An 11,088-nucleotide genomic window follows, 5' to 3' on the forward strand; every position below is an offset into this window, starting at 1 on the left:
TATGAAAGCAAATAGATGAGAAGTTCAAGACCATCATTGGCTACATAATGAGTAGGAGGCCATCTTGGATAGCCTATCTCAAAATAAGAAAATCATATTTATTTATTTATTTATTTAATTTATTTAGAAACAGAGAGAGAGAGAGAGAGAGAGAGACAGAGAGAGAGAGAGACAGAGAGGAAGGAAAAAGGATCCAAAATTATAAATATTTAAGCTGGAAAGTCTTGGGCATGAAGCTGGCTAAGCCAGTAAAGGTACTGATGATCTAAGTTCAGTCAATGAATCCTGAGTGCTGGGATTATAGATGTGTACCACCCCATCTGGTTTTATGCACTCTCATCGTGGCATGTGCGCATGTACATGTACACACACACACACAAATAAATAAATCTAAAAAAATTTTAAGCTAGGGATTGTAGAGATGACTTAATAGTTAAGAGCATGTACTATTCTGGCAGAAGACCCGAGTTCAGTTCCCCGCACCCATGTAGGGCAGCTCACAACAGCCTGTAACTCCAGCTATTGTGGATCCAACCCCTTCTATCCTCCATGGGAACCTGAACTTCTGAGCACATACTAATGCACAGAGATACACAAATACACAGTTTTTTTTTTTTTTTTTGGTCTTTTTGAGACAGGGTCTCCCTGTAGCCCCAGCTGTCCTGGAACTCACTATGTAGACCAGGCTGGCCTTGAACTCACAGAGATCCGCCTGCCTCTGCCTCCCAAGCGCTGGAATTAAAGGCATGTGCCACCACACCTGGCTCAAATACACAATTTTAAAGAATAAAATCTTGGTGACTGCAGAAATGATGCATCAGGTAAGAGCACTGGCTATTCCTGCAGAGGACCCTATTCTAACACCCACATGGCACAGATAACAATTATTCATAAATCCAGTTCTAGGGGATCCAGAACCCTCTTCTTGACCTCCATGAGCATTGCATGCATGGGTACACTTACATCAATGGAAGCAAAACAATCATACACATAAAATAAAAATAAATTTCAAAAATAAAATTAAAATTTTTTTTTTGTTTTTTTTTTTGAGACAGGGTCTCCCTGTAGCCAGCTGTCCTGGAACTCACTATGTAGACCAGGCTGGCCTTGAACTCACAGAGATCCGCCTGCCTCTGCCTCCCGAGTGCTGGGATTAAAGGCATGTGCCACCACGCCCGGCTAGAATAAAATATTTTTAAAAATTAAACTGGAAAATCTCTAAGTAGTTTTTTTATTTTGACAGATCCTCCAACTCTTTGAATCTTCTGGTCAAGAGTCAGTGTGGAAAAGAAGAAGAGTTAGAGAGCCAAAGGAACATACATAAAAATTATTTTTTCTTATTCATATTTGTAATTCTGTTCAACATTTAAACTAAGAGATGCTGTATTATTAATTTTCTGTACCTCTGAGAATTATTTGTAGCTTTACAGAGTTCATACACTTAATAAAGTTTTTAGCTCCTATTTTGTGGTCTTTAATCTTACCTGAGATAAATCCAAGGGAACTATTGAATAAAAACCAAGGTACAAATGTCATAATTGATTCTACTCATTACTGAATATTGATCTGTCTTCCACTTTAAAGGGAGTTTTCCTTAAATATGTATTAACTTTTTTAAAACTTTAAAAAATCTTTTTTTTTGAAATATTATTTTTATGTGTATGAGTGTATTGCCTGCATGTGTATAAGTGCACCTCTGTTGTGCAATGCCTATGGAGGTCAGAAGAGGGCATCAGATTCCCTGGCACTGAAGCTACAGATGGTTGCTAACTAGTAAGTGGGTGCTGGGAATCAAATCCCAGTCCTCTGCAAGAGCAGTAAGTGCTCTTAACTGCTGAGCCATCTCTCCAGGCTCTAAATATGTATTAACTTTTAAGGTCCTCTAAAATCATTTTTGAAACAAATGTTTATTTTGGCATTAAATTTTTATAAGGATTCCCTTTTTATGTTAAAACTATGCCATTTAACTGGTTTGTAATTTTATTAAAATAACAGTATTTTGATTTAGTGTATTATTAACATGATATATAATAATTTTTAATTTTTCACTTTTTTTACATTTTGTACTACAGAACAAAGATGACTGATAATAATGTCCAATAAAAGACTAGCATTGTACTAGCCTAAATAAGACATTCAGTATGTAGGCTCTTTCATGCCTTCTAGTTGTTATTTAATTAGCAGAAAGTTAGCCACCAATTTTGAAAACATTTAGGTGGATATTATCTTGGAAGAGTTGAGCACACTTAGAACTTTTTGAGTAGCAACATGAAAGTGATTTAATGTTGCCATTTGCTTCCTTTGCTTTAGAAAAGGAAGACTTCAAGACTTCGCCTCTTGTAGTCTCAACAGCCATATTCCAAAAACGTATATTAGCCTTATCAGTAACAAATGCTATCTACACAGGGATTGTTATGTGTGTGATGGTAGGAACGTACATATCCAGTTTAATGTAAATCAAAAATGCCCACAAACTGAGTCAGATCAGGTTTTTCTAGATGGTTAAGCTATCAGAAACAAAACTTTCAAGAAGTTGTTCTTAGCTTTCGGGCTGGGTACCTACGTTTCTCACCCAGTAGTCCCAGTGTACACTACTACAGGAACACACCTGCCACACTGAAATTGGCCAACAGAAACCCTTCATGATTGGCAGCCCTTTTTATCTCACGAGATACTATGATTGGCTGATTTAATCGGGGTGGGAGCGCAGCCCTTGTCCTCTCTTCCTCTGAAGTTCCTTCATTGGATTGACCAGCTGTCAGGTTAAACCCAAACCTGCCTCCTTTCGGTGATGTTTGTCTGGATCGCAACACAATAGCCCGGAGGGCCGCCCCTCATAAGCTCCGATTGGCTAGACTCAATCTTGGGAGTTTCTGATTGGTCCAGTGAAGAAACACCAAGGTAGGTTGCCTAGTGATCCTGAGGAAGCTGATGTGTTATTCCCCCTCTGCATCGAAGGATCAGGAAGTTTGTGCTCTCTGCGTGCCTGAGAAGTTTTTCATCTACTTAGACGGGGCTGGGTTAGGGGAAACTGGTGTCCTCCTAAAATAGAGCGCAAGCTGGAGCCTGCGTCCCCCTGTAGCCCAGCAGTAACATCAGGTAAGCAACAGAAAAATAACATTTCCTAACGTCCAAAAAGCCTCCAAATTTTTTACTTTATGGGGAAAGGGTGGCTTTTATTTATTGTTGGTAGTGATTTTTTTTCAAATAGGATATTTTAACTAGTAAGTGTCCATAGGGAAATAATGAATTCCTCAAAGAAAATCCCCCCCTATTTCCCCAAGGCTGTAAAGTTTCTTAGATTAGGTTAGGAAATAATCCCAGTTCTGTGCCAAATAGAGTGAGTACCTTAAAGCCCTGGTTCTGTTCCTCTTTCACTTTTCTTGCCTCTAGCCAAAAGTTATATTTGAAGTATACCGTTGTGTGAAGAATTATTTGTGAGTCACTTCATGTGTATTTCAATTTGAAACGTTTACATGCTTTTCTGAGCATCCATTTTAATGAGTATATATTTGTCTAGTAGTTACAACGTTAACAATATTGTGTTAGTTGCTATGGAGAAATAAAAACCCAAGATGGCAATATCCTTGCCCACAAGAAGTTTTAGTTGGCATACAGCCATACCAAAAAAGGGACTGTAATAAATACTTTTTTGCCGCGATAGGGGGAGGTTTGGAGGTGGGAGTTGAGGGTGGGGTTGCAATAGGGTCTCCCTGTAGCCCCAGCTGGAACTCACTATGTAGACTAAGTTGGCCTCAATCTTAGAGATTCGCCTGCCTCTACCATCCGAGTACTGATTAAAGGTGTGCTCCACCACGTCCGGCTATAAATACTTTTGAAAAAGTAAGTATACGTAAAGTTCTGTGAAAGTACAGCTGAAGGAGAAACTAATTCTGGCCATGCAGGGTATGAGTAATGGAGAGGGAGAGATTCACTTAAAGGCTTCACAGTGAGTCTTTGGTAGGCCTTCAAAGACTGGGTAAAATATTAGGAGGAAAGGAAAACGGAGAGAACCCCAGAACAACAAAGGATTAGAGGCTAAAATATCCTTTTGATTGCAAAGGTACATAATGACTGATGTTAAATATTTGTTTTATAAAATTGACATCTAGACTTGTATAAAAATATGCTAACTTTAAACTTTATCACAGATCATTTAAACAGGTATGGTGTTGGGTATAAAAGGGTATGTGCTCTGTTTTTTCATTCTTTTGCTTTGTTTTTGCATTGCCAGGAATGGAGCTTTAGGACTTTGTACATACTAAGCACATGCTTTAACACTGGGCTACATTCCAGCCCCCTTTTTTCTTTTGAGAATTTGATAATCTTTTTTTTTTTTTTTGTCTTTTTGTCTTTTTGAGACAGGGTCTCCCTGTAGCCCCAGCTGTCCTGGAACTCACTATTTAGACCAGGCTGGCCTTGAACTCACAGAGATCCGCCTGCTTCTGCCTCCCAAGTGCTGGGATTAAAGGCGTGTGCCACCACGCCCTGCCCTCGAATTTGATAATCTTTTAACATTCTCTCTAGGTTTTTGGTTAGCAGCTATTTGTATATTCACATGATAACCCACTAGAGCAAGGGTGCTAAGTTCTCATACTTGATTTAAAGCATTGCTCTAGTGATTTCCAATTTGAATCCATGAAATGCACTTTTAGGGTATGCAAAGAAAATACTGCAACATGGGGATGAGAGACAGCTCATTGGGTAAAGGAACCTGCTCCACAAGCCTGGTAACCTGAATTAGACACCCAGAACCCACATAAAAATAGAGCCAACTCCACAAAGTTGTTCCCTGACCGCCACACTTGCACCATAGCATGTGTACACCCACATCATATCATGCACACATACAATAATGATTAAAAATATTTAAACATGTTTTATTTGTATTTGTATTTTTTAAAACTTTTATTTTTATTTTATGTGTATGCGTGTATTGCTTGCATGTAGGTAAGTGCACCCGTGTTGTGCAGTGCCCTCGGAGGTCAGAAGAAGCTGTCGGATCCCCAGGGACTGGAGTTATGCACAGTTGTTAGCTGCCATGTGGGTGCTGGGATTCGAACCCTGGTCTTCTGCAAGAACAACCAGTGTTCTTAACCACTGAGCCATCTCTCCAACCCCATGTATTTGTATTTTTGTATATGTTTCATAGTGTACCATTAAATGTTTATAGAAATTAAAAATTATGTGCATTTGGAGACCAGATGCCTATAATTTTTGCTATTTCATCTTATTTAACTTGAGGATACCTTTTGTGAAAGAAGAGTAACAATGGTAAAAATAATTCACTCCTAGGTTATAGGTTATAGGTTATACCTAAGAGATCAGCATGCTTAATCTTTTTTTTTTTTTTTTGAGACAGGGTCTAGCTGTAGCTGGCCTGGAACTCGCTATATAGACCAGGCTGGCCTCAAACTCACAGAGATCCACCTGCCTCTGCCTCCTGAGTGCTGGGACTAAAGGCATGCGCTACCATACCTGGCTTACAGGTAATCTTTTTATTGCCATCTGTGAAATTTAAGCTGTTACACTGTGAAAAAGATAGCACATTAGCCAGGGCTTCTGTTTACTTCTTTCTATAGTTAAGCTTAGTCATTTTTAGCACATGTGTGTATACACACACATTCACACACACACATACACGTGTCTTCTGTGAATCTATATTTATTTACTAAAGCACACATACAGATATTTTTCACCACTCCCTCCAGAAACAGGTGAGAATGACGACATTAACTCACCGAACCCGCCGAACTGAAGTAAGCAAGACCTCTGAAAAGAAAGTAGAAACTGAAGAAGACACTAATCAAGACAGAAGTCCAGATAATGATGACCCTGGAGACTCTAAGGATATCCGACTCACTCTTATGGAAGAAGTATTGCTCCTGGGACTAAAAGATAAAGAGGTAATGCCATTAGGTTTGCCAGACTATCTCAAAGACTCAAATATTGGAATGTTTAGGAAGTAAACTCAGCCATAATGGAGATGGAGGAACATGGGAAAGAGACTGATACTTGCAAGGTAAAATCCAGAAATATAATTACTTAAAGTATAATTTAATTACATAATTATTGGGCGCATGCCTTTAATCCCAGCACTTGGGAGGCAGAGGCAGGCAGATCTTTGTGGCTAGCCTGGTCTACATAGTGAGTTCCAGGACAGCTGGGGCTACAAGGAGACCCTGTCTCAAAACAAACAAATGAAAGAAAAGTAAAGGTTATACTTGTAGTTTCCCAAGTCAGTTTAATGATGAAATAATAGCTTCTTATTAAACTTAGAAAGAGGGCCCATATATTCAACTCTTTTTGAGCTTGGAAGAGAAGAAAATCTTCAACCAGGTATGGTGACCTACACTTATAGCAGTTATATACACTTATAGTAAAGGCAATTGGATCTCCATAAGTTCAAAGCCAGCATGATCTAGCTAGAGCCATGAAGCAAGACCCTGTCTTAAAATTCAAAATAAGACAAAAACAAAAAAAGTATGAATATCTGTTTTATAGAAACAAATAATGGGTAGGTTTCTTATAGTAGAAATTATTTTTCTCAGGCCAAAGTTGGTGGTACATGCCTATAATCCTGGCACTAGGAAGATAATGAGTTAAAGGTCATCTTTGGCTACATAGAAGTTTGAAACCCTGTCTCAAAAAGCCAAAGGTTGTTGGGCATGGTGGCATATGCCTTTAATCCCAGCACTTGGGAAGAAAGGTAGGCAGAGCTCTGTAAGTTCAAGGTCAGCCTGGTCTATATAGTGAGTCCCAGGCCAACTGGGACTACAGGGAGACCCTGTCTCAAAAAGAACCAAAAAAAAAAAAAAAAGCCAAGGGGAAGAACTGAAGAGATGGCTTAGATGGCTTAGCAGTTAAGAGCACTGGCTGCTCTTTCAGAGGACCTGGGTTTAACAGGTAGCAACCATCCATAACTCTAGTTCCAAGGGATCAAATGCCTTCTTCTGACCTTGAAAGGCATTGTATGACGTGGGTGCATATACATATGTGTAGGTAAAACATACATATAAAAATATTTAAAAAATAAAAGGCAAGTGTGGTGGTGTACATCTGCAATCCAGCAAGAAGATTATTCAAGGTCAGCCTGGGCTACATAAGCAACTTTGAGGCCTGGATTACATGATAAGATTTTCTTTTTTTTTAATTTTAATTTTTTTATATACGAGTATATTGCCTACATGTGTGTAAGTGCACTCATGTTGTGCAGTGTGCAGTGCCCAAGGAGGTCAAAAGAGGACGTTGGGTCCCCTAGAATTGGAGTCACAGATGGTTGTTAACCATGATGTGGGTGCTGGGAATCAAATCCAGGTCCTGTGCAAGAGCAGCCAGTGTTCTTAACTACTGAGCTATCTCTCCAGCCCAGATTTTCTTTTTCCTTAAGACAAGATTTCATGTAAGCCTGAAATGTAGCAAAGGATGATGACCTTGAACTTCTGATTCTCCTGCTTTAATCTTCTAAATACTGGGATTAAGAGCACCTTGTCACCATGTCTGCTTTATGTGGTGCTGTGGGCTGAACCCAGTACTTCATGCATGCTAAGCTACATCTACCTGCCTAGCTACATCCCCAGCCCAACAATTTTCTTTCATTGTTTTTTTGTTGTTGTTGTTTGAAACAGAGTTTTTGCTATGTATCCATAGCTTTCCTGAAATTTATTAGGTAAACTAAACTAGCCTCTAATCCAGAGCAATCCTCCTGTCTCTGCCTAGAAAGAACAATTTATTTTACAATAGAACTGATAAGTCTTATAGTATAATAACCAGATATTTTCCTGGCTTTTCTAGCAATAATGTACACTATCTTTCATTTGTAAGTTAACTTTTTTTTATCTGTGTATGTGTAGGTACATGTTTGTGGTATATGTGTATTTTATATGTGCAGATGCACATATGTGTGTGGGTGCATGTGGAAGTCAGGAGAACTTTGAATGTTTCTCAAGAGCCATCCACCTTGAGTTTAAAAAAAAAATACTTTGCTGGGCGTGGTAGTGCACGCCTTTGGTCCCAGTACTTGGGAGGCAGAGGCAGGCAGATCTTTGTGAGTTCAAGCCCAGCCTGGTCTGCATAGTGAGTTCTAGGACAGCTGGGGCTACAAGGAGACCCTGTCTCAAAAAGACAAAAAAAAAAAAAAAAAATGGCTGAGCTTGGTGGTGCACGCCTTTAATCCCAGCACTTCGGAGGCAGAGGCAGGTGGATCTCTGTGAGTTCCAGGCCAGCTGAGGCTACAAGGAGACCCTGTCTCAAAAAAAAACCAAAAAAAATTTTTATTATATATATTTTTATGTGTATGAGTATGTAAGTGCACCCATGGAAGACAGAAGAGGCCATTGGATCCCCTGGAACTGGAGCTATGGACAATTGTTAGCCACCATGTGGGTGCTGGGAACCAAACTCAAGTCCTTTTATTTTTTTAATATTTATTATTTTTATTTTATGTGTATGAGTATTTTGCCTGCATGTGTTTAAGTTCACCCATGTCATGCAGTGCCCAAGGAGGTCAGAAGAGGGTGTTGGATCCTCTGGAACTAGAGTTACAGATGGTTGTTAGCTGCCATGTGGGTGCTGGGAATTGAACCTGGGTCCTTTGCAAGAGCAGCCAGTAATCTTAACCACTTAGCCATCTCTCCAGCCCCCAAATCAGGAGCAACCACTAAGCCATCTCTCCAGCTCTTGTCCACACTAAGCTGGAACTCATCAAGTAGACTAAGCTGGCTGGCCAGCAAGTCCTAGGATTCTCCCTATCTTTGCCTCCCAAGGTCTGGCTTTTTTTTTTTTTTTAAACATGGATTTTGGGGATTGTACTCAGGCCTTTGTGCTTACAAGGTAAGTATTTTACCTACTGATCTATCTCCCCAGGTCCTTTAACTTTTTTTTAAGATTTTTTTTTTAAATGGCAGCTAACAGCTGTCTGTAACTCCAGTCCCAGGGGATCGGACAGCCTCTTCTGACCTCTGCAGGCATTGCACGGCACAGGTGCACTTACCTACATTCAGGCAATACACACATACACATAAAATACAAATAATAAATTTTAAAAACATGTGTATTGTATATTTGTCTATGTGAGTGTATGTCGTGTGTGTGTCCACCCATGGAGACCAGAAGAGGGTGTTAGATCCTCTGGAGCTGGAGTTACAGGCATTGTGAGCTGCCTCATGTGGGTGCTGGGAACAGAACTCAGGTCCTCTAAAAGAACAACAAGCATTCTTAAGCCCTGAGTCACCTCTCCAGCCCCTTAAGTTAACATTTTACTGAATATTCCATGAAGAAGTTATGAAGGCATGTAGTTACATATATATTTTTGTTTGTTTGTTTGTTTGTTTTTACATTTAAAAAAATTGTGCTTTTTCTGGGTGTGGTGGTACACGCCTTTAATCTCAGCACTCAGCGCAGGCAGCAGGCAGGGGAATCTCTATGAGTTCAAGGCCAGCCTGGTCTACATAGCAAGTTCCAGACCAGCTAGGGCTACAGGGAGACCCTGTCTCAAAAAGACCAAAAAAACATTGTGTTTTCATAGTATGTGTGTGTTGTGTGTGTGTGTGTGTGTGTGTGTGTGTGTGTGTGTGTGTGTGTGTGCTTGTCATGGTGCACATGTAGAAATTAGAGGACAACTTGTAGGAATGCTTCTCTCCTTCCATCATGTGGGTTCCAGGGATCCAACTCAGGTCATCAGGCTTGGCAGCAGGCGCCTTTACCCACTGAGCCTTCTTACTGGCCCTAGATAAACATTTTAAACACCCTTTTTCCTTTCCAAGAACATCTTAAGCAAATACCAAAAATATAGAAATAGAAATATAGAAAAATATTGTTTAGCTTTGATAATTGTCCTTAGAAATTATTTGGCCATCTACATCTAGTAGTATCTCTTCTTTCCTGCACTGATTTTCTGAATTGGAAATACCCTTATTCTTACACTGTAGATTTTATTTACTATGTCTAGTGTCTATTTTTATCCTATCAAATTACCAAGGTAATCTTGTAAGCTGTACATTTTATTTTACTTTACTAAAATTTTTTTGATATATATGTGAGAGAGTGTATGTGTGTGGAATATAAACATGTATGTATGTGGTATATAAACACATATGTGTCTTCCTTCTACACGAGAAACTTGGATGTCCCATTCCATCACTCTCCACCTTATTCCCTTGAGAGAGGGTCTGTCGCTAAACCTGGAGCTAACCTGGCAGCCAGCAAGCCCCAGTTTTTTTCCTGTCTCTTCCTCCCACAATGTTGGGATTACGGACACCCATGGCTACACCCAGCTTTTTATGTGGGTGCTGGGCATTTGAACTCGGGTACTCATGGCAAGTGCTCTTAGCTACTGAGCTATCTCTCCAGCCCCTTTACTTTTTTGAGATTTGGGTTCTGGGGATCCAGAGTCAAGTCCTCATGCTTGCATGGCAAGTGCTTTACCCAGTGAGTCATCCCCAGCCCCAGAGTTTTAAATAGAACTGATTAGTTTCTTAGTGACCCTAAATACCAGAATTTTTGCTTCTGTGCTGTAGAGAAACTGCTTTTGAACTTTGTATACTCATAACTTCTTAGTAAATATAAATTTTAGGACACAGAACAAAAGAGGACTTCATTGAGAGCTATGACCATAGTTATTACTCAACGTATTGGTGATCCATTATATAAAATGGACAAATAATTTACCACCTTTGGAGTTATTCTAATTTATTTATGAAGATAGTTCACAAATTTTTAGTTTTAACTTGGTTCAGGAAGTACTCACATAGGGGCTTACAACCATCTTCAATTCCAATTCCAGGAAATCGACACTCCTTTCTGGCCTCCCCAAACACTAGGCCCACATATGATACACATGCATACATGCAGGCAAGAAACTCATACACATTAAATAAAATTTTTTTAAAGAAAAGAACAGGGGCTGGAGAGATGGCTCAGTGGTTAAGAGCATTGACTGCCCTCGCAGAGGACCTGGGTTCGATTCCCAGCACCCACATGGCAGCTACAAACCGTCCTTAACTCCAGTGCCAGGGGAATCCGAAGCCCTCTTCTGAGCTCCACGGCATTGCACGACACGGGTGCACTCACATACATGCAGGCAATACA

General features: G+C 39.8%; 2 protein-coding genes and 1 pseudogene across 7 annotated transcripts in view; all 3 read left to right on the forward strand.

Annotated features, from left to right (window-relative positions):
* The window catches only part of Hormad1 (HORMA domain containing 1), a 27,743-nt gene extending 26,388 nt beyond the window's left edge, over positions 1 to 1,355 (forward strand). For 3 of the 4 annotated variants that reach the window (XM_029560604.1, XM_029560605.1, XM_029560606.1), the window contains one exon: positions 1,244 to 1,355. In XM_029560604.1, the coding sequence (XP_029416464.1) occupies positions 1,244 to 1,324 (81 nt within the window). In that variant the 3' untranslated portion in view covers positions 1,325 to 1,355. Of the gene's footprint in view, positions 1 to 1,241 lie in introns of all 4 variants that reach the window. The other variant, XM_008827081.2, reaches the window with a different exon arrangement.
* Positions 1,356 to 2,911: 1,556 nt separating this feature from the next.
* Golph3l (golgi phosphoprotein 3 like) overlaps positions 2,912 to 11,088 on the forward strand; it is a 42,986-nt gene continuing 34,809 nt past the window's right edge. For all 3 annotated transcript variants that reach the window (XM_029560612.1, XM_029560613.1, XM_008827082.3), the window contains exons 1-2: positions 2,912 to 3,099; positions 5,712 to 5,906. In XM_029560612.1, the coding sequence (XP_029416472.1) occupies positions 5,724 to 5,906 (183 nt within the window). In that variant the 5' untranslated portion in view covers positions 2,912 to 3,099; positions 5,712 to 5,723. The remainder of the gene's footprint in view (positions 3,100 to 5,711; positions 5,907 to 11,088) is intronic.
* Positions 5,981 to 11,088, forward strand: part of LOC108490517 — a 9,766-nt pseudogene continuing 4,658 nt past the window's right edge.

The sequence above is a fragment of the Nannospalax galili genome, unplaced genomic scaffold (genome assembly GCF_000622305.1).
Source record: "Nannospalax galili isolate Female #2095 unplaced genomic scaffold, S.galili_v1.0 scaffold1212, whole genome shotgun sequence".
NCBI lineage: Eukaryota > Metazoa > Chordata > Mammalia > Rodentia > Spalacidae > Nannospalax > Nannospalax galili.